The 23,466-nt window shown below is 41.0% G+C and overlaps 2 protein-coding genes across 3 annotated transcripts in view; both read left to right on the top strand.

The window, feature by feature from the left end:
- The first annotated feature begins 1,375 nt into the window (after nt 1-1,375).
- IL37 (interleukin 37) lies at nt 1,376-22,136 on the top strand. 2 transcript variants are annotated; one of them, XM_072770196.1, is made up of 6 exons: nt 1,376-1,399; nt 14,021-14,149; nt 19,003-19,065; nt 20,794-20,913; nt 21,313-21,455; nt 21,693-22,136. In XM_072770196.1, the coding sequence occupies exons 2-6, from the start codon at nt 14,071-14,073 to the stop codon at nt 21,930-21,932; spliced, it is 645 nt and encodes a 214-aa protein (XP_072626297.1). In that variant the 5' UTR covers nt 1,376-1,399; nt 14,021-14,070; the 3' UTR covers nt 21,933-22,136. The 2 variants fall into 2 exon arrangements, with proteins under 2 accessions (XP_072626297.1, XP_072626295.1); XM_072770194.1 differs by lacking the exon at nt 1,376-1,399 and adding an exon at nt 11,780-12,357.
- Nucleotides 21,319-23,466, top strand: part of IL36G (interleukin 36 gamma) — a 47,951-nt gene continuing 45,803 nt past the window's right edge. The window contains exon 1 of the mRNA XM_072770198.1: nt 21,319-21,455. The gene's annotated coding sequence lies outside the window, so the exon portion shown is untranslated. The remainder of the gene's footprint in view (nt 21,456-23,466) is intronic.

Raw genomic sequence — 23,466 nt, 5'->3', positions numbered from 1 at the left:
TCCTAATTGCATTGTTTTGTTTTTTGAATGTTGAGTTTTGAGAGTTCTTTGTATTTTCTAGATATATGTTCTATCTATGTAAGTTCTATGTCAGATTTGTGACTTGCAAATATTTTCTCTTAGTCTGTAATTTGTTTTTCATCCTTTTAACAGGATCATTTGCAGGGTAAATATTTTAATTTTGATGAGGTCTAAATTATCATTTTTTCCTCTTATGGGTCATGTTTTTAGTGTCAAGTCTAAAAATTCTTTGTGTGGTCCTAGGTATCAAAGATTGTCTCCATTTTTATCTAGAAGTTTTATAGTTTTATATTTTGTTTAAGTCCATGATCTATTTTGAGTTAATTTTTATATAGGGTTAAGGTTTAGGTTGAGGTTAATTTTTTTGCCTGTAGATGTCTAATTGTCCAGCGCCATTTATTGAAAAGGATGTTTTTCCTCCATTGAATTACTTTTGCTCTCTCAAAAATTAATTAGACATATTTGTGTGGGTCTATTTCTGAGTTCTCTGTTATGTTCCATTTATCTTTGTGTCTATTCCTCTACAAATACCATATTATCTAATCATTGTGGCTTTATAGCTGGGAAGACTGTTTCCTCCTATATCCATCATTAATCTTGATGAAAAAAATTCCTTGAACTGTTTTTTTGGGAAGGGTAGGTTTGAGGGAAGAGATTTCTTCTTATGTTCACAAACTGAAATTTTTTTCTCCTAATTATTTTCATCTTTGAACTAGAAAACCTGATGGGAAAACAGTTTATAGAATTGTGTGTGAGAGAAGTAAATTGGTCAGGTGTGACGCCTTTACCTGGAAAAAGTTGCAGTGGACTTTATGCCCACTCTCTTGGCTTCTTGGAGGCTTTCTTAATACCCATCATATCTCAGAAGAGCTTCTAGATAGTAGAGAGTATAGTAATCCTGATTCATGTGTAAATGGAGTGAGTTTAACCTTACTAAAATAGCTTAAACAAAAGGAGAGGACTTCAGGATCTGTGAATTTTCTAAACAAAGGCTGTCATATTAGTTCCAAGAATATATAATACTAAATACAGTAGCTAATGGGCATGGCAAGTGATATAATTGAAAGAAGTGAGTTGAGGTAAGAAATAAATCGAACTACCACCTGAAGGGGCATTACCACTCCATTCCAGCCCTCTGTGGAAACAAAACCTTAGTATTGTCAGGGTAAAAACAAAAAAAGGCAAAAATCCAGATTTTTAAAAATGTGAACTCTCTTGTCTTTTAATGTTAGGAATCAATCCATATTTTGAAATAACACTTATGGGCCAGATGAACTTGTCTGTGACTCTAATCTTTCCCACAGGTAGCCAATTTGCAACCTTTGCTACTCAACTGGTTCAGCCCACAGTGCGCTGTTTCTTATTGCCAGTGATGAAGGTAATGTGTGATTGGTCATGCAGTTATGTGCTGGGTCTAGTCTGGTTCCAAAGAATATGAGGGTGCATTTAAAAACAGTTTATTTGCCCATGCAAATCTTGCCATCTTGTTTACACTATTTACTTTGCAAATCTTTTGTGTTTTGTTTCAAAGAAGCCAGAGCTGAGGAGAGCTTCAGCCCAGACTCTTTCTAATGCTCCATCTATCAGACTATGTGGAATATGATTGTATTGTATTGACTGAGAACCAGTGGGTGTGATTACTTCTAGGTGTGGTGGAGATGCTGGGAATGGAGGCTGCTGGGGTCCGTGTGTGTATGCAATGTTGGGGGAAGTGGAGGGTGCAGAGGGCAATACCTAGGTGTAAAAAAAAGTGTAAGACAGCATCAGGAGGTCCATGAAGTCAAAACTATTCTTATTACAATATAAGGCATTATTTACCTTTTTCCCTCTCGATTTTTAATGTGTTTCCAGGGGAGTGTTCCAGAAGCTATATGACATATAATAATGTCATTGCTCTGATGGCTAATGAAAGATGTGTATATGTGTTTTTGTATTTTAAAATTTTGTTTAAAACAAACTTCTCTGGGATCTTAATAATATTTAAGAGTATAGAGAGGTCCTGAGATCAAAGAGTTTAAACCCTGCTAGTCTAGGGTAGTGACTGTCAACCCTATCTGTATATTAAAGTCATCTGGGGGAGCTTTAAATTAGTACTATTGCCTGTACCTCATCCCAAACCAATTGATCCAGAATCTCTATAAATGGGAAGTTATCATTATTGCCATCTTCATCCCTTTCATTATCACCATTACTATTACCATCTCCATCATCATCATTACTGTTACCATTCCCATCATCATCATCATAGTCTTTGTCACTATCATCATCATCTTCTCCATCATCATCATCATCAAAACTCTACCTCTGAACTATCCACCATTGCTCAGGCCCTGTGCTATGTCCTGTACCTCTAATTCTTACAACCACTTAGAGAGGCCAAGATGATCTTACTTTTTTTTTTTTTTTAAGATTTTGTTTATTTATTCATGAGAGATGCAGAGAGGCAGAGACATAGGTAGAGGGAGAGGCAGGCTCTCTACAGGGAGCTTGATGTGGGACTTGATCCCAGGACCCCAGGATCACGCCCTGAGCTAAAGGCAGACACTGAACCACTGAGCCACCCAGGTGCCCCAGCATGATCTTACTTTACAAGAAGAGAAATTTGAGTCAGAAAGACTGAAGTGAGTGAGTTCACAGAGCTGGAGCAGATGGAGTCAGCATTCAAAGCCAGCTTTCTCTGGGATGCCTGGGTGGCTCAGTGATTGAACATCTGCCTTTCGTTCAGGTCGTGATCCTGGGGTCCTGGGATTGAGTCCCACATCAAGCTCCCCACAGGGAGCCTGCTTCTCCCTTGGCCTATGTCTCCACCTCTTTCTGTGTGTCTCTCATGAATAAACAGATAAAACCTTTTAAAAAACCAAAACAAAACAAAACCAGCTCTCTCTGCTGTATCAACATTCCCAGTTTTTACAACTACTGAATCTTGTTGAATTATGCTTTTATCCCTCTAACTCCACAGTATATTTTGATAGATTTTTATAAACAAACTGCACTACTAATCAAGAATTTATGTTTTAAATCATGTGCTAAAACCATGCAATGGTCAATGGTGACTTCTGCTTAATACAAGATCATCAGACTATAGTACAGAGTTGAGCCAATTCCACCTAAAAGCAGAGACCTAATTTCTGGGTTAACCTGAAAGGCCTAAATGTAGTTAAATATGTATTTTTTTTTATGATACTTTGAAATACTGAGAGGAGCTCATAATACCCCCACCTCACAGCTCTTATTCTTGGTGAATCTCAAGGTAATTGCAGTTCATGGGTAGATGGTGGAAGGAAAATGAAATCTTCCATTTTTTGCTGAATTCTGAGTAGTAAAATGCCCTGGATGTGCTTAAAGCCTTATCTTACAAATAGACCTTCATGAACAGTTTATTTTAATTTTCGTCAGGAAACTGGCTTTATGGATGCCAGAGGATGGAGTGGGTTGAGTGGGAGAGGAAGAAAGTAGGTGCCATGGGCTCTTTGCTTCTGGAGCAGTGATCCTTTTCCTCTGATGGGGGAGGAAAGCATGAAGATTAATGGCACACAGATGCGGTGTCTGTGAGACGTGTTGACCTGCCAGATAGAGAGATGCAGCAATTTGCAGAGTCCTCTTTGCTCTGCCTTTACACAGTTTTGCTTATTCTAACATTAATAACAGAGACATTATGACCCCAAGGAGCTCCCCTCTTGGGCTAGTTAAACCTTATGTCTTCTTTAGATCTCAGTTGAAGAGTCACTTGCTTAGAGAAACCCTCCCTCTCTCCTTGACTAAAGTCCCTATGATGAGCTGGGCCCATTTCCTTCATAGCACTTGGGCTAAGAATTGTTTTACATTTGCTGTGGTGGAGCTTCAGTTGACGTCTGTATCTCCCACTAGGCTACAGTTCCCTCAAGGGTAAGAATGGTGTCTGCCTTTGCTCACCATTTTTATTTCCTGCATTTAGCATCGTGCCTCATTCACATAAGTTTTTAAAAATAAAATGAATGAATGTATGAATGAATGAATTAGCAGTGCTGAAAAAGCAACTACAGGTTTTGTTTTTTGTCTTTTTAGTGTATTGGATTCCTTCCTACTACTGTTGTTCTCTATGTTCAGGGCCATGTTACTTTTTTATTTTTATTATAGTAGAATGCTGACCATTGTCTATATTTGAGGCTAGGCCAAACACTGTTAGTGCAGATTGCTAGGTCCTAATTGCCCCAAATGGTTCTCAGCTGTGTTATACATTTTATTGCACTTTTAAATAAAACGTATCAGGAAGAGGTGGTGTTTCTCCAAATTGAAGTACCTGCACCAGAATCACATGGGGGAGCTTTGTAAAATAGCCTACTTCTGGGCTTAACCCTGGGCCTGCTAAATCAGAAGCTTGGGGTATAGGGGCATGAGAATTTGCATTCATTGTTATTATCTTAAAAATAATGAATATGTGCCATGTGATCCAAACCCCCAAAGTATAAGAAGACATATGGACTTTAAAAAATTAAATGTTTAAAAAAAATGAATAGTTTTAGGCTTATAGAAAAGTTGTGAAGATAGTTCAGAGAATTCCTGTATACCCCACACCCAATTTCCTCTGTTGTTAACATCTTACACTGTTAGGCCACATTTGTCATGACGAATGAACCAGTAATATAGATATATCATTATTAACTCAAGTGTAGAGTTTGTTTGGATTTAGGTAGTTTTTTTTCTTTTTTTGTAAGTAACAAAATTCCATTTTAAGTTTATTTGTCTCTGGTTTCTTAGGCTGTTTTTTTTTAATAAATTTATTTTTTATTGGTATTCAATTTACCAACATACAGAATAACACCCAGTGCTCATCCCGTCAAGTGCCCCCCTCAGTGCCTGTCACCCATTCACACCCACCCCCGCCCTCCTCCCCTTCCATCACCCCTAAGTTCGTTTCCCAGAGTAAGGAGTCTTTATTTTCTGTCTCCCTTTCTGATATTTCCCACACATTTCTTCTCCCTTCCCTTATATTCCCTTTCACTATTATTTATATTCCCCAAATGAATGAGAACATACAATGTTTGTCCTTGTTAGTGTATAGAAATGCCACTGATTTCTGGGCATTGATTTTGTATCCTGCCATGCTACCAAATTGCTGTATGAGTTCTAGCAATCTTGGAGTGGAGGCTTTTGGGTTTTCTCTGTAGAGTATCATGTCATCGGCGAAGAGGGATAGTTTGACTTCTTCTTTGCCAATTTGAATGCCTTTTATTTCTTTTTGTTGCCTGATTTCTGAGGCTAGGGCTTCTAGTACTATGTTGAATAGCAGTGGTGAGAGTGGACATCCCTGTCATGTTCCTGATCTTAGGGGAAAGGCTCCCAGTGCTTCCCCATTGAGAATGATATTTGCTGTGGGCTTTTCGTAGATGGCTTTTAAGATGTCGAGGAATGTTCCCTCTATCCCTACACTCTGAAGAGTTTTGATCAGGAATGGATGCTGTATTTTGTCAAATGCTTTCTCTGCCTCTAATGAGAGGATCATATGGTTCTTGGTTTTTCTCTTGCTGATATGATGAATCACATTGATTGTTTTACGAGTGTTGGATTTAGGTAGTTTTTATCTAAAGTCCTTTTTCTGTTCTAGGATCTCATCCACATTACAGTTAGTCATGCCATCTCTTAGGCCCCTTCTGATTGTGACAGTTTCTCAGACTTTCTTGTTTAAAAGACTTGGACAGTTTGAGTATTTTGTAGATTTTCCATCAATTGGTGTTTGCCTCATATTTTTCTTATGATTAAACTGGAGTTACAGGTTTATGGGAGGAAGACCATTGAGGTAAAGTACCAGTCTCATAACATCATATCAAAATTACATGTTATCAACATGACTTGTCAATGTTTATTCCAACCATTGATCAGCTGACTGAGGAAGTGTTTTCCAGATTACTCTGCTGTTACATTACTCCCCCCCGCCCCGCCTTTAACACTGTACTCTTTGGAAGGGGTCAATATGGGTCAGCCCACACCTAAGATGTGAGGAGTTATGTTCCACTTCTTTGCGGGAGGAAGTCTATGCATAAATTATTTGGATTTCCTGTGCAGAGTTTTGTCTCTTCTCCCTCATTTATTTTTGGATCATTTATTTATATTAGTATGGACTCATGGATATTTATTTTATACTTTGAGTTATAATCCAATGCAACATTATTTGTTTTGTTGCTCAAATTGTTCCACCTTTGGCCATTGGGAACCCTTTCAGTTGGCTCTGGGATCCCTTTGACATACCCAATTACTGCCCCCCTGCCTTTTTTACTTTCTGTCACTACAGAGTGCCTAGGCTCATCCTGTACATTTCCTGACCCAGTCATAGAATTTCAGACATTTTTCCCAAGGAGCCTTGATTCTTTTTATTAGAAAATAGTACTAAAAACTATCAGCTGGGCACTAAATATGCTTGTTGTACTGGGTATCACTGCTTCTAAGCTCTCCCAGCTGACCAATCAAGGAAATATACATGTGTATACCAACCCAGGCATATATACATATTTATAAATATTTTTATATGTAGCTCTCTGTACTATATCAAGCAAACCTGAGTTTGTGCTGATGTCTCTAATTCTAATTCATTACCACATGGACCACTTCAACCTTTTACCCATGCTTGTCTGTAAACTTTCACTGTAACAGTAAGAAACCTGGCTGGTACCATCCACTATTCATTTGCTTAATCGTTAAGTGCCAGTACCCATGTATAATGGTTTCAAAGTTGTTCACTTGTACTCAACACTCCATGGGAAACTTGACCAGCTGCATGCAGCAGGTGTATGTACAGTTCCTTTGCCTTTGGGCTTATGGGCTCCACTCATTTCCAAAGTTACTTTAGGTCAGCACCTTTCTCCCTCACTCCCTGCAGTGAGGTTATTTCATACCTTTTTAGTACATTTGGATTCCTTTGTTACAGTCTGCTGAATAGATAAAATAAGTTAAATTAATTTAAACAATTTTATATTTAAAATTTACATTCAGTAAATTTCATTTTGCATTTAATTCTATATTTTAAACCCTCCCCCAAAATAGAAAAGATGTGTAGGTTTTTTTTTTAAAGATTTTATTTATTTATTCATGAGAGACTTACAGAGAGAGGCAGAGACATAAGCAGAGGGAGAAGCAGGCTCCCTGCAGAGAGCCCAATGCGGGACTCAATCCCAGGACCCCAGGATCACACCCTAAGCCAAAGGCAGATGTTCAACAACTGAGCCACCAAGGCATCCCAAGATGTGTAGTTTTTAAATCATAGTCACCCAAACTTAAATTTTTTGAGCACACATTTTTAATGTTTGCTATTTTAACAAGTCATATGTATTTCGTGCTTTCCTGCTGTTATATAATTAGACATTCTAACAGTTTCCTGGAGGACAGTGGCCACAGACTCCCTGAAGCTTCCAATACTCATATGTGAGTGAGTTTGGGATGTAAGATGCATTTTCTGACAGAAAAAATGTAATTAGTGATGATTGCCTTTTCAGTCTCACCCAGACAATCCCACTTAGTTCCTTCTTTATTCCCAGCTACAGCAGTGGCCTTTTACTTATTTCCGACCCCATGGATAAGACTGTTCTCTGGAAAAAAAAAATCCAAGATCCACATGAGTTTTTAAGATTGCCTTTTGGCAAAGACTGAATGTTCCTTGAGGCGAATGGTAGGACAGTGAGACCTTAGAAATATCTCAATACAGGCTACGTACACACCAGAGCTTCTCTTCTGGTAATGATGAACTTAGGAATTCAAGGATGAAAGTAAAATGAGAATATTTTCAGCTAAACAAAAACAGAGGGTGTTTACTACCATAAGATCTGTAGGAAAGGAAACTTTAGGTAAGCACTATCCAATACAACTTTTGAAGATGATGACAATGTTCTCTATATTTGCTGTTGCAGTAGCCATTAGACGCTTGTGGCTAATGAGCACTTGAAATGTGTCTCTAATGAGACCACGGAACTGAATTTTAAATTTTATTCAATTTTACTTACTTTACATTTAAATTGTCCCATGTGACTGGTGGCTACCATATTAGACAGTGTAGCCTAAAATAACATACTTCAGTAAAAGGAAAATGATCCCAGATAGAAGGTATAGATTTAAGAAGAAATAAAGAGCAAAGAAGATACTAAATATATGGGCAAAAGTAAGTTAACATTCATGCAGTAAAATAATAGTATTATCATATAGTTTTGAAAGTATATGAAATTAAAATATATGACAGTGGAAGCATATACATTGGATGAAGTTGAGGGAAATGGAATTTTGTCATCCTTGGATTGTCTGAGGGGAAGATAATGTTATTCATTAGCATTAGTCTTTTATAATTTAAGGATATATGGGGGTATTTCTAGGATAAGCACTAAAAGAATAGAAAATAAGTATATAAATTTCAAACTAGTGAGGGAGAGAAATGGAATGATGAAAAATATTCAAATCAAAAGAAAGCAAGAAGAGAGAGAAGAAACAGAATAGGAGTAATGAATATAAAGCACCATAACATTGGTAGGGGTTAAAAAATTATTTATTATTTATTTTAAAGATTTTATTTATTTATTTGACACAGAAAAAGAGAGCGAGAGAGCAGAAGCAGGGGGAGCAACAGGTAGAGGGAGAAGTGGGCTTCCTGCTGGGCAAGGAGCCTGATGTGAGGCTTGATCCCAGGACCCTGGGATCCTTAACCTAAGCTGGGCTCATAAGACAGATCCTTAACTGACTGTGCCACTCATGTGCCCCAGTGGTAGGTTTTTAAACGCAAATGCTCTGTTTCATTGATTTTAAGACACATATTTACTCATATATTTACATTTCTAAAATTGGGAGGCATGTGGTAGACTATGGCATCACATGAGCTCTGCTGTGTCAGACCCCCCTTTGTTTGTCATCAGTTGAGTTTTGTGGATCATTATTATTACATGTATTAAGTTTAATTTCTGTTGAAAATGTTCCAAAAGATGCCCTCTGACTTGCATGAAACCGAGTAGTAGGGAAAGAGGTAATATTAGTGAAGCAATTCCTTTTTTTTGGATGAAGGTCTGTTTCTGAGATATGTGCAGTATAAAACAGGAGAATTTGCCAAATCCTTTGGAATTGATGAAAAAAACTTTGATGCAAGGAGAAGCAGGTGTGATCAATTTATACACTTCATAGTGCCATTGTTGAGATGCCATGTCATGGTTTAATTGGTGGTGTTTATCTTTCTTGATCTATAAAATATTGATGTGGCAAATGATCCATGATGTTTTAGAGTTGACATAAGTGGTTTATATGATAAGCCTGGTTACACAATGCAAACAGAATCCAATTACATGCTGTTTGCAAGAGATTCATCTAAAACATAAGGGTGGAGGAGGTGGAAAGGAAAAGGACGGGAAAAGATGTGCCACACAAATACTAATTCAAAGAAGCCATCTATATCTGACAAAGTAAACTTTGAGACAATAAACATTCTAAGAGATAAAGAGATAAAGAGGGTCTGTCCTTAGGTATAAAAATCTCAGATCACCAGAGAGATATAAAAAATAGAAGTTTATATGCACCTAATTAACATGGCTTCAGAATATATAATGCTAAAATAGAGACCAAAATAATATGTCTGTGGCATAGTAGGGGATCTTAATATACCTCTTACATAATTGATAGAACAAGATGACAAAAAGTGGGATGCCTGGGTGGCTCAGCGGTTAAGCATCTGCCTTTGGCTCAGGTCGTGATCCTGGAGTCCCGGGATCGAGTCCCACATTGGGCTTCTGCATGGAGCCTGCTTCTTCCTCTGACTGTGTCTCTGCCTCTCTCTCTCTCTCTCTGTGTGTCTCTCATGAATAAATAGATTTTAAAAAGACTCAATTAAAAAAAAAAGATGACAAAAAACCCACTGAGGATAGAGAACATCTGCTCAATAGAATTAATACATCTTTCTTCTTGCTCATGGTCAGGTGTATTATACTATACATAACATCTGCTGAATATATATCAATATATATCAAACATTTACATACAGACATTGGTGGGAAAATGTAAGGTTGAAATGAGCAAATTGGTAGTCAGGAGATGTTAGTTAGTTAATAGCAACACTAATAAAAGGGGTTGCAACCATCCCTTTACTGACTTCCAAAAATTTCTTACAGCAAACATGAAATTACATAATTTCCTCTACTTTCTTACTCTGCATTCTGTTCTGGATTCTGTCCTACTCACTGCTTAACACTGTGGCTTCTTAAAAGTTGCCAGTCTTCTGAACCTCATGCCAATGATGAAGCTGCTGCTATTTGCTGATAGGGCTCTCAGATGCTGGCTGGATGCTCAGCTGGATATGTGGCTACCACCTGACCTGGATTCCTTATTGCTATGCTCCTGCCATCTGTTAGGGCTTGGTGCTACCTATGTGGGACTCACTCCCATCTTCCTTCACCAAATGCTTGCAGAGACAGGGCATTCCCATGCTCCCTTGGACACTGTGCTCTGAACACCAGACTGAATATCTCCTGTGGGCATCTGCAACTGGGTTTGTTCCCCTAGCCCTGTGCAGCTTCTCAGGAATGGCTAGTTCTAGAACGGAGAATGCACTGTATGTGTGGACAACTCATGAGAAGTGCTAGCATCCTCTGGTGATGCAGGATGTAGGAATCAAACCAATTTCAAAATTACATTCCAATTCTTTGACTGTTGGACAACAGAATTTATATTCAGTTGGGTTTCCCATTTTTTTAATTTCATATTTTCCTTCAAAATCTCATCCCCATCCCAGAGGCTTATCAAAAAATTCTCCAAAGATCTCTCTTTATTAGGCATTTAACAGACAAATTAGAGATTTTTATTCCCGCTATCAAGTGAATTACATTTTTCAGATCTTTAGGCCAATAATGAAATACCTTCTATCAATTAAAAATAATGTTATAGAAAAGTATTGATGAGATGAAATGATATATGAGATATTGGGGCACCTGACTGGCTCAGTCAGTAGAGCATGTGACCCTTAATCTCAGGGTCATGAGTTAAAACCCTACATTGGGCATGGAGCCTACCTATAAAATAAAAAAGAGAGAGAGAGACAGAGAGTGAGAGATATCGTCTGAAGTAGAAAAGGTGGGATAGAGCACTGGGTGTTTTACTACATGTTGGCAAATTGAATTTAAATAAAATGTTAAAATAGAAAAGGCAGGATACATTGTAAATAGGAAATAATGTTACCAAATAATTTTTTAGACACATTCCTATATTTGTCTGTTATGTAGATGTGAGCATGAAAGATCTGAAGATAAGACCCTAGTCTTAGTCTTTGAAAGATGGAGCTGGTATGTTCTCAGAAACACCTGGGCTGCCTGGAACTCGGTGTGTGATCTTGGGGAAATTGCGTAGCCTTTATAAACTGCACTGCCTTTTACAGTGGAAGCTGAGAGGACAGCACCCAGACCCAGGATGAGCACAGGATTAAGGGAGTTAAGTAATGCAGTGGGTTTAGCCCAGCCTGGCACACTGAGAGCGAGCAGTAGACTGCTGTGGCTGTTGCTCTTGCTCCTGTGCTGTTGTGCTGCTGCTGGTGCCCTAGCAGCTATGATCTTACTTGGTCATGTGGATTTTCCTCTGAATGGACCAGCTGTTTTTAGCATTGTAAAGCACAAGCGTACTTGTTAAATGACAAGAGCAAATGCAATGCAAAATACAAAATGAAAAAAAAAAAAAAGAATAAGTAAAGCAAGTAAATAGCCAACAGGCTATAGGGAGAAGCCAGTTCTTGGTGAGCTTGATCAAGAAAGGTCCCTTGGGGGTGTGTTGCATGTCACCATTGAAGAAGAGTGAACCGAGAAGAGGTGGATGGGGGTATCAGTGACATCCTGGAGTGCTCTTTAAGGAGAGATGAAAGGAGGATATTTTCTTCTGGGATGTGAGGCCCCACCGAACTGAACTCTGGGACTGGAGTAAAGAACCAGCATGAGAACAGGGATTCACCTGCTCCTCCCCAGGCTCAGTGTCCAGCTCAGACCCTGCGTCTCCCCTTTCTTTTCATTCATGTTTCTTTCCTACACCCTCGCTGTCAGACTAGACTGGCAGCCACCCAGTCTGTCTTAAGTGCCTTGAAATGTGTTGAATGGATGTGGCATAGTCCTTGGCAGAGTGACACTACTCCACAGGAATTTGTTTATTCCTTGGTGTAGGACATAGCAGGTAATGAGTATGACTGATAATCTAAGATGTTGTTTATTACTGGATAAAGGAATGTTACTGTTACATTTGCATATACACTCCCAAACCGATTCTTTAAAATAAGGACCAGATCTGGCCTCTCCATATCAGAGATCCTAAAGGGAGAAGACAAGGTGAGCTCCAGGAACCAGAACTTGGGGATCCTTGGCTCAGGTAAGTGGTACTGACTCCAGCTTAAGAGGCCAACTGACATGAATGGGGAAGCAGAACGGCATCTGGCCCTGCCTACCTTTTTTTCCCAGAAGCATGACCTTCTATGAATTTCCTGAATTTCTAAATATTATCTCTGATACCTGGCCAGAACACCTTGCTCTCAGCCCCAAGAGCAGCCTGATGTCTTCTTGGAGGGCTTCTGCCAATAAGCAGAGCATTGCCGAAGAGCCAGGTAGACAATGGAGAGCTTAGGAAACCTGGAAACCCTGATAATGCTAGCCTTCTCTGATTTCAGATTCTAGGCAAGACTGACTTTAGAATCTAGAAAGTACTGGTCTTCAGAAAAAAATATTTTGGAACCCTCTACATTTTGAGTTTTCTTAGGTGAAAAAAGAGTTATCTCAGATGGGTGAGTGTACTGCTTCTCCAGGGAGCTTTGTGGAAGCCACCTGCATTAATTTTTTTTATGGCAAATTCCATAGTGGCTCATGGAGATATCCTATGTGCTCCAGCCTGTGGGCATCATTCTGTCCTCACTACTGCCTTCATGTATTTGAGAAACTATATTTCTGCTAGATATGTCTTTTTCTGATCATGTGGCTGCCAAATTCTCTGCCTTCTAGATTTAGGGGATGCAGCCAAGTAACAACTGAAACTCAAATAGTGGCTGTCCATGCCCTTAAAGACCTATCAGGTGTCTCACCCTCCTTGAACCATTCAGTGATCATCCACCCCTCTCCTTCCCTGCCTTTGATGCCAAGCCCTAGAGCTCTTCCTTGCTATTTTTAATTTTTGCAAAACTAGTTAGTTCCCTTTGTCTCACTCCTAAGTCCTTCTCAAAGGATTGGGTTTCCACATAAACTGCCCATCTCTGCAAACTTAAGAGTTTTGTGACCTCTGAGAATTCACTTACCTTCAGGTCATCTGTAAAATGGAAATACTAATTTTTGCCTCACTTCCCTCACTGTGTTGTCCTGAACTAATGTTGGGGAAAGTTCTTCATGAACTGAGGAGTGTTTAGAAATCTCTCTCCTCCAAGCTACACTCATCCCCTCCAGGAAAGAAATCTTGTGTTGTTAGGAGTTGAGCCTCCTACGAACTTGGAGGCTCAGTTTTCCATGAAGAGAGGCTGCAAAGAAACTGCCTTTCTCTGCAAAGATTAGACTACAGCAGAGGGTCAGCAAACTTTTTCTGTGAAGGTTGGAATAGTCAGCATTTTAGGCTTTGCTCACCAGAAGATCTCCATTTCAAATACTCATTCTGCTGTTGAAGCTAGAAGGCAGCCACAGACAATATGTAAAAAAGGACATAGCTATGTTCCAGTAAAACTTTATTTAAAAAAAAACAGGCAGTGGGACATATTTGGCCTGTGGGCTGTAGTTTGCCAACCCTAGGACTGGCACAATACACTTTGAAATTCCTATTTCATTTTTATAAAGTGTCAAGATTTGTAAAAATGATATTGTGACCTACAGTTTGCAAAACATTGCTTTGGAGGGGCAAAAACCAAAGGAGTGATAGAAGAGGCATGGTCCAGCTCTACAAGGGCACAAAACATTTCTAAGCAGAGAGCAAGGCTGATGACCCATTCAGCACTAGGGGAGTCCAGCAAGGTTTCCTGGGGTCAGAGATCAGTAGACTGATCTCCTTCCTGTCTACTCAGGTCCTGCCCTTCATCCCAGGCTCCTGTTGAGTCATTTCATCACGTTAAAAATGTCATTTTTGGAGGACTCAGGAGTGAAGATGGAATCTGAAGACTGGGAAAGAGATGAGCCCCATGGCTGCTCAGAAGGTAAGATTCTTGCAAATATCCATAAAGAGCCAAAAAATAACTCCTAAAGTAAGACCTTGTGAGGTCTGTGCACAGACTTGTTCTTCCCTGTTGACCTTGCATGGTAAGTGACCTTTGAGAATTTCCCTGGTAAATGAATTTGACAAGAGAAATCCTTGAAGGGAAATGAAGCTTTGCCACTGGTGCGCAGGTACATAGGGTGGTTAGATACACAGATCACCTTGATCCAAAGATCTAGAACTTTGAAGTCTTGATTCACCAACTGGATGGCTCTGAATCCTTGAAATGCATCCTTTTCCCTCCCAGCCTGCTCAGGCAGAGGAGAAAGCCAAGTGGTGGGAGGGATTGTCTGAGTCTGGGATGGGAAATGACCCTGGCTCAGGACTTCTGAGTGCCCCAGGGGGGAAGGCACTTGAGCATTGGCTCAAGGGGGATGAAAAGAGGAGGCTTTTAACCTAAATGACTAATGCATGGAGTGTGAAGGGAGAGGCCTGTAACTTGACAGAGGCCCAGCCCCTGAGCCTTCAACTCACACATGGCAATCAGAGTTCCCAAATTAAAAATAGGACATTTGTGTAACAAATGTGGATCTGCCAACAGAGAGGTTTGGAACCAGCCCTATTCCTGGAATATGGGCCATGTGGTGGCTGTAAAGGACATTCTGTTCCTTAGGCAGCAGAAGTATGCACCAGGAAGGCATAAGCACCAGATACTGTAATTTCCCAACTCTAGAGAACTCCAAATGGTGACATTGGGGCCATGTCCTAATTCTGCCTCTGTTTGTTGGTGACATGTGTGGAAGGGGAAGAACCTTACTCTGGCTCCCAACAGAATCCTGAGGATTTCTGTCTGAAACAGGCCTGGGACAGCTCTACCTTCCCCCATCCTTTCTCACCAACGTGCAGTCCTCCTACTTCCTGGAAGCACAGACTGTCAGAGCTGGAGGGACAGACAGGGAAAACAAGGCTCAGAGTGGTGAGAAGAAGAGTTGCTTTAGACAGTCAAATAGTTAGGAAGGCCGAGACTATAGAATCTTTATACTAGAGCACAGGATTTGGGTTTTCTTCTTCCCTTGGTGCTATGTGCTTTTTTTTTTTTTTTTTAGATTTTATTTATTTATTCATGAGAGACAGACAGAGAGAGAGAGAGAGAGAGAGAGAGAGAGAGGAAGACACAGGCAGAGGAAGAAGCAGGCTCCATGCAGGGAGCCCGATGTGGGACTCCATCGCAAGTCTCCAGGATCATGCCCTGGGCCAAAAGTGGTGCTAAACCACTGAGTCACCCCGGCTGCCCGGTACTATGTGCTCTTAATGTGCAAGGGTTGTTTGGATAATGGCCAGAGATTTCATTCGGGCATTTCTCAAACTTAATGTTTTATCAGGTAGTATCCTCCAGATTATTCTCAGAGTAATGTAGACAATGTATACTAAATCCTCTGAATTATTGCAACACATATAATTTAGTTTTTTTTAAATTTCAAGTTTCTATTTATTTTTTATTTTAATTTTTTTTAAATTTTAATTTAAAATTTTTTTATTGGAGTTCAATTTGCCAACATATAGCATAATACCCAGTGCTCATCCCATCAAGTGCCCCCCTCAGTGCCCGTCACCCAGTCACCAACACCCCCCACCCACCTCCCTTTCCACCACCCCTTGTTCGTTTCCCAGAGTTAGGAGTCTCTCATGTTCTGTCTCCCTTTCTGATATTTCCCCCTCATTTTCTCTCCTTTCTGTTTTATTCCCTTTCACTATTTTTATATTCCCCAAATGAATGAGACCATATAATGTTTGTCCTTCTCCGATTGACTTATTTCACTCAGCATAATACCTGCCACTTCTATCCACATCGAAGCAAATGGTGGGTATTTGTCGTTTCTAATGGCTGAGGAATATTCCATTGTATACATAGACCACATCTTCTTTATCCATTCATCTTTCGATGGACATCGAGGCTCCTTCCACAGTTTGGCTATTGTGGACATTGCTGCTATAAACATCGGGGTGCAGGTGTCCCAGCGTTTCACTGCATCTGTATCTTTGGGGTAAATCCCCAGCAGTGCAATTGCTAGCTCGCAGGGAAGATCTATTTTCAACTCTTTGAGGAACCTCCGCACAGTTTTCCAGAGTGGCTGCACCAGTTCACATTCCCACCAATGGTGCAAGAGGGTTCCCCTTTCTCCACATCCTCTCCAACATTTGTTGTTTCCTGCCTTGTTGATTTTCCCCATTCTCACTGCTGTGAGGTGGTATCTCATTGTGGTTTTGATTTGTATTTCCCTGATGGCCAGTGATGTGGAGCATTTTCTCATGTGCTTGTTGGCCATGTCTATGTCTTCCTCTGTGAGATTTCTGTTCATGTCTTTTGCCCATTTCATGATTTGATCGTTTGTTTCTTTGCTGTTGAGTTTAATAAGTTCTTTATAAATCTTGGATACTAGGCCTTTATCTGATAGGTCATTTGCAAATATCTTCTCCCATTCTGTAGGTTGTCTTTTAGTTTTGTTGACTGTTTCTTTTGCTGTGCAAAAGGTTCTTATCTTAATGAAGTCCCAATAATTCATTTTTGCTTTTGTTTCTCTTGCCTTCTTGTATGTATCTTGCAAGAAGTTGCTGTGGCCAAGTTCAAAAAGGGTGTTGCCTGTGTTCTCCTCTAGGATTTTGATGGAATCTTGTCTCCCATTTAGATCTTTCATCCATTTTGAGTTTATCTTTGTGTATGGTGCAAGAGAGTGGTCTAGTTTCATTCTTCTGCATGTGGCTGTCCAATTTTCCCAGTACCATTTATTGAAATTTTTATTTAAATTCTAGTTAACATATATAGTAAAATTGGTTTCAAGTGTAGAATTTAGTGATTCATCACTTACATATAACACCCAGTGCTCATCACAATAAGTGGCCTCCTTAATACCCATCACCTATCTAGCCCCTCCCCCACTTACCTCCCTTCATCAACCCTCAGTTTCTTTTCTATAGTTAAGAGTCTCCTACGGTTTGTTTCCCTCTCTCTCTCCCCCCCCAATGTTCCCTCCCCTATGTTCATCTGTTTTGTTTCTTAAATTCCACATATGAGTGAAATCATATGGTATTCTCCTTTCTCTGAATGACATTTCACTTAGCATAATACACTCTAGTTTTATCCACATCATTGCAAATGACAAGATTTCATTCTTTTTGATGGCTGAGTAATATTTCATTGTGTATGTATACCACATCTTCTTTATCCATTCATTAGTTGATGGACATTTGGGCTCTTTCCAAAATTTGGCTATTGTTGGTAATGCTGGTATAGACATCAGGGTGCACGTGCCCATTTGAACCAGTATTTTTGTATCTTTTGGATAAATACTTAGTAATGCAATTGCTGGATCATAGGGTAGTTCTATTTTTAGCTTTTTGAGGAAACTCTATACTGTTTTCCAGAGTGGCTGTACCAGTTTGCATTACCTACCAACAGTGCAAGAGGGTTCCCCTTTCTCTATCTCCTTGCCAGAATCTGTTGTTTCTTGTGTTGTTTATTTTAGTCATTCTGACAGGCATGAGGTAGTATTTCATCGTGGTTTTAATTTGTATTACCCTTGTGGTGAGTGATGTTGAGCATCTTTTCATGTTTCTGTTAGCCATCTATTCATGTCTTCTGCCCACTTTTTAGCTGGATTATTTATTTTTTGGGTGTTGAGTTTGGTAAGTTCTTTGTAGATTTTGGATACTAACCCTTTATCCGATATATTGTTTGCAAATATCTTCTCCCATTCTATAGTCTGCCTTTTAGTTTTGTTGATGGCTTCCTTTGCTGTGAAGAAGCTTTTTGTCTTGATAAAGTCCTAATGGTTCATTTTTGCTTTTGTTTCCCTTGCCTCTGGTGACATGTTAGTAAGAAGTTGCTATGGTTGAGGTCAAAGAGGTTGCTGCCTATATTCTCCTCTAGGATTTTGATGGTTTCCTTTCTCACATTTAAGTCTTTCATCCATTTTGAATCTGTTTTTGTGTATAGTATAAGAAAGTGGTACAGTTTCATTCTTCTGCCTGTTGCTGTCCAGTTTTCCCACCTCCATTTGTTGAAGAGATTGTCTTTTCCATTGGATATTTTTTCCTGCTTTGTCAAAGATTAGTTGATCATATACCCATGCAGCCATTTCTTGGTTTTCTATTCTGTCCCATTGATCTATGTGTTTGTTTTTGTGAATACATAGATTTTTAATAAGTCAGGACTCTAGCAATTTCCACATTCAGAAACTGAGTTAGTTCTATTTCATCTCCATTTCCACCATTTTTGGCCATGGAAATTTTTTTTCTTGAGAGAGAGAGAGAGCAAGAGAGAGCACATGGGCACAAACACAAGCAGGGGAACAGAAGGGGTGGGGCAGAAGGAGATGGAGAGAATCTTAAGCAGACTCCATGCTAAGCACAGGGCCTAGCGCAGGGCTTGATCTTATGATCCTGAGATCACCAAAACCAAGAGTAGGACACTCAACCAAATAAGCCATCCAGATGCCCCAACCATGATAACTATTTTTAATATTATTATTGTCTCTCTGCTTTAGTGTTCACAAAACACACACAAAAAGAAGTAAAGGGGATCCCTGGGTGGCTCAGCGGTTTAGCGCCTGCCTTTGGCCCGGGGCGCGATCCTGGAGACCCGGGGTCGAGTCCCATGTTGGGCTCCCTGCATGGAGCCTGCTTCTCCCTCTGCCTGTGTCTCTGCCTCTCTCTCTCTCTCTCTCTCTCTCTCTCTCTCTCATGAATAAATAAATAAAATCTTAAAAAAAAGAAGTAAAGCATTCAATGACCTCTGATGTTAAATCCTTAGAACATCCCAATTGCATGTGCTAACCTCATTGTCTCTGATTCCAGACTTGGCCAGAAGTCCCCTGGAGCCAGGCCCAAGCCTCACTTCCATAAGCTCTGCCCACTCATGTAAGGCCCCTGGGTGAACAGATGAGGGTGGCAAGGGATGAGGAAGGGAGTGGGGTTGGGGGTGGGATTTGCTTAGGGAAGGAGGAGGATCAGAGACTGGGGACACCTAAGGGTGCTGGGATGAGGCTGAGGCTTTTCCTTTACAGAAGTGAATCTCAGGAGGGTCAATAAGAAAGAAGAGCCCTGGGCGGATCTCTATCTTTACAGAGAGGTGCAGGTAGCACATATTTGCTGAATGGCACAGGAGAAGAAAAAGAACCTTCCAGATCCTTCTGACTATTGCCATGGAGTGGGCAACTGACCTCAGAGAACTTCTGAAAAACAGAAACTTGGCCAGCAGGGGGCGACCATGAAACCGATGTCACTTAGTGCCATTGCCACTGAGCTCTGGGCTAGACCCTTCTCACAGGCTATAGTATGAACCGCTAGTGTAACCTCACAGTAACCACAGATGAAATTGTTAACATTACCACTTTTCAGGTACAGAAACTGAGGAAGCGAGGGAGGGTACCTGCCCCAGGTGACACAGGTAGTAAGTGACAGATGCTGGAATTTAAAAGTATTGTAACATCTGTCTGCCCAAGTTTAAGGCTCCCCGCCACCACCCTCTGCACAGGCAGAGTCAGGAGACCTCAGCCTGAGTCCCAGGTCCCCCGCAGGTGAGCTTCCTCCCTGGTAAACTGGCAGTGAGTGCACGCAGGTACATGGCAAGCTCCCATGACTCTGTGAGGGAGGTTGCGTCAAGCACTACTGCTGCTACCATTGCTGCTGTTGCTCCTGCTGTTGTTTGAGAGTGGACTCCCTAGAGAAAAATATGTTAAAACCACTTATACCTCTTCTGTGCCTTGAGAAGGAACTCTGAAGAAAGCATATGGCGTCAGGAATGATGTGAGAAAACACCAACTAAGAGGATACTGTGCAAACCTCAGTGCGTGATGATGGGAGGCCCAAGTCAGTGTGTGATAGGAGGGAAACAGAAGTAACAGAATGACAGGTTTTGGAAATATTTAAGAGGCAAACAGCCCAATGCTAGTGCTGGAAATGCAACTTACAGAGCATGTCTCGGTGTCTCCCTAAACAATCAGCATCTTAAAGCTGTGGGGTGCAGGCATCCATGGCCATAAAATGTCACCCTTCAGATGGCTATCAGTGTATGGTTCTTAGCTCCTAAGGTACTTTCTGTCTAATTTCTCACCCCCCACTCTTCCACCTGGCCCTCCAGTGCAAGGATTTGTTCCATCTCAGGCATTGCTGATGATGCCCCTAGTGAGAGGCTGCAGGAAGTAGGGTTGGAAAGAATAAAGATTAACATGTACTGAGATCTTTATATGGTTCAGACACCTGGCTAAGTTTTACTTATTTGAGTAAGCATGTTAATCTTTCCAACACCCATACCAGGTAGGTGCTATTGCTACACCTGTTTCACGGGTGAAGACATTGGGGTTTGGAGAGATTTAGTAACTTTTCCTAGGTCCCAAAGCAGTAAGTGACAGAGATTGGATAGGATCCATCTGTGAAAATGGATAACCCATGTGCTTGCATGCATGCTGAATTGCTTGTCCAGAGTGAGGTAGAAAGCCTGGGGGCAGGGGAAATCTTCAGTGGGCTGTGATGTTTGAGGCCACAGGCAGGTGGAGAGTTGGTGCTGGGACACTTGCATGTGTGCTAGAAAGGACTGAGTTTTCCATTCTCAGTATGAAGTGTTGATATCTGATTATATTGATCTAGGTCCAAAAGTGAAAGTCTCATACCCAGAGAAATTCAGCATTCATGACCGAGATCACAAAGTATTGGTCCTGGACTGCGACACCCTCAGAGCAGTTCCATTTAAAACCTACATACGCCCAGGTGACTGTCAGTCTTGGTTGTGTTTTCTGTCCTAACAGCCAGGTTAAGACCTTCCTGTAAGGGGCTCAGCTCAGCCTGTGGGACACCTCCAGCTCCTGGAGGTGGTAGATAAGTGGGCAGTACAGCAGAGGAACCCCAGGGACCATTAGGATTTGGATGGAGAGTTTGTAACAATGAACAAATCTGAGGGAAGCCTTTATGGAAGGGATGAAAGAAGGAAGGAGCCAGACAATGGAAGAAGAGGAGGCTTGGACTAGTGGAGGGGGACTTTCACCACAGAGTCATGGGAGAGGGATTACACATCATGCCTGAAACCCCAGAAGATAGAAGGGTCTCTTCCCTGCTCTGGGGACTGACAGGGAAGAGACATCAATCATGTTTCTGATTGTCTTTTTCCAGAGATGTTCTTTGTCTTGGCCTCCTCCCTGAGCTCAGCCTCTAAGGAGAAAGGAAGTCCAATTCTTTTGGCAGTCTGTAAAGGAGAGCTTTGTCTCTGCTGTGAGAAGGACAGAAGACAAAGCCAACCATCTCTTCAGCTGAAGGTGAGCATTCTAGCCCAATTTCATTTACCCTCAGGCACCCCAAAGTGAAGGGCCAAGATCCTAATGCCTCTCACTTTCTACAAATTCTTATCTTGGTCAATATAACAGGGACATTCACCTTTCTGAAAGCATTGGGTAGGAGTTTCCTGCCCTACTATTTGATTCTGTGCTCCAAGAGCACACATGCTGGGTTTTCTCCCTCTCAGAGATTGTACTGTCTAATCTTTTACCTTGTAGAAGAAGAAACTTACCAACCTGGCTGCCCAGAAGGAATCAGCACGTCAGCCCTTCATCTTTTATAGGACTAAGGTGGGCTCCCAGAACAGATTGGAGTCAGCTGCCCATCCTGGATGGTTTATTTGTACCTCCCGCAATTCTGGTGAACCTGTTGGAGTGACAAATGTTCTTGGAAAAAGGAAACACACTGAGTTTTCATTTCACAGAGCTGAAACAAGTCCCAGTGAGGTTAGCGGGTAGGAAATTGCCCCATCAAATGCCTTCTTGTGCTTTCCTTTCTAACTCAGACCAATTATAGAAGGATACAGAATATACTTACTCTTACAGAATATACTTACTCTTTCATCTCTCATCAGTACTTTGAGAATTTGTGTCTTTAGGTCAAAATAAGAAAGAAGGATTAATTAAAGAGTTTTAGATGAAATAAAATTCTGGTTGGAATGATCCCAGCCTCTGCTTATTTATGGCTTACCCTGAAAAATCAGTCACTTAGAGCCTGTGTTATATTGCGTGATTTGCCCAGACAGAGTCTGAACTTGCTGCAGAAAGTAGCAGTTAGCTGATGCTATGCTCTAGAATTAGCCATTCCTACTGGGGTTTAACAGGCACTGGAGGAAGTTCACAGAAGTAGTTGTCTGTGTCTCGAACCCAGTATGACAAGAAGAAAAACACTAGTGAGTCACCATCTAGCAAAGTGATAAGTGGAAAAGGTTGAGGTGGGTCCCAGACAAGGATCAGGGTGACTTAAAACGTGGGAGAAGCACTGAGATAAGGAATCTGGGTCAAGGGACAGTGAGGAGACCAGATGAGCAGCCAGCTGGCATGTGGGAAGTCTATCAACAAGGGCAAATTCCCATTGCTAATTTGGGCTCAGATTCTAGCAAAGAGTGATCCGCAGGTTGATTGAACAAACAGAAATCTGGGGTGTGGAAGCAGGATATGGGATTGAGAGAGAAAGGTGGAGGCTTGGGACTTACTTGTCTACTGGTTACAAGCAACAATAATTGATTTAGGCATACTTAAGCAAAAAGTATACTAAAACAACAAGGAGGGCAGCCCAGGTGGCTCAGCGGTTTAGCACTGCCTTTAGCCCAGGGCCTGATCCTGGAGACCTGGGATTGAGTCCCACGTCAGGCTCCCTGCATGGAGCCTGCTTGTGTCTCTGCCTCTCTCTCTCTCTCTCTCTCTCATCAATCAATAAATAAAATCTTTAAAAAAATAAAACAAGGAGCTTACTAGAAGGATATTGAGCATTTTAGTTTCTTATTGCTACTATAACAAATTACCATAAACTCAGTGGTTTAAAACAATGCAATTTATTATCTTATCTTTTAGAAGGTCAGTCTGAAGTGGGTCTCATTGGACTAAAATCATGATGTAGGCAGGGCTGCATTTCTTCTAGAGGCTCCAGGGGATAATTAATTTCCTGCCTTTTCCAGCTCCTGGGGGCTACCTACATTCCCTGGCTTGTTGCCTTTTTCTCATATTCAGAGCCAGCAATGGCTGGTTAGGTCTTTCTCATGCTGCATCTCTTTGACCATTCTGCCTTCCTGTCACTCATAAGGACCCCTGTGATTACACTGGGCTCACCTGGATAATCCCCATCTCAAGACACTTAATTTAATCACACCTGCTGAGTCCCTTCTGACATGCAAGGTATCACATTTACAGGTTCTGGGGATTAGGATGTGGACGTCTTTGGGGTCTATTATCCTGCCAAGCCCACGAAGGACATGCTGAAGAGACAGAAATTTCTAATAGGTCAGAAATGACA

The sequence above is a fragment of the Canis lupus genome, chromosome 12, assembly GCF_048164855.1.
Source record: "Canis lupus baileyi chromosome 12, mCanLup2.hap1, whole genome shotgun sequence".
Taxonomy (NCBI): Eukaryota; Metazoa; Chordata; class Mammalia; order Carnivora; family Canidae; genus Canis; species Canis lupus.
Note: the sequence above shows the minus strand (reverse complement) of the source record. Positions and strands in the feature narration are given on the sequence as shown.

Excerpts from the sequence above, each read along its gene's own strand:
- IL37 (XM_072770196.1), top strand. The coding sequence starts at position 14,071 with ATGTCATTTTTGGAGGACTCAGGAGTGAAGATGGAATCTGAAGACTGG. Across the intron at positions 14,150-19,002 it reads GCCCCATGGCTGCTCAGAAG|ACTTGGCCAGAAGTCCCCTG; the intron begins GTAAGATTCTTG and ends CTCTGATTCCAG. Across the intron at positions 20,914-21,312 it reads TAAAACCTACATACGCCCAG|AGATGTTCTTTGTCTTGGCC; the intron begins GTGACTGTCAGT and ends GTCTTTTTCCAG.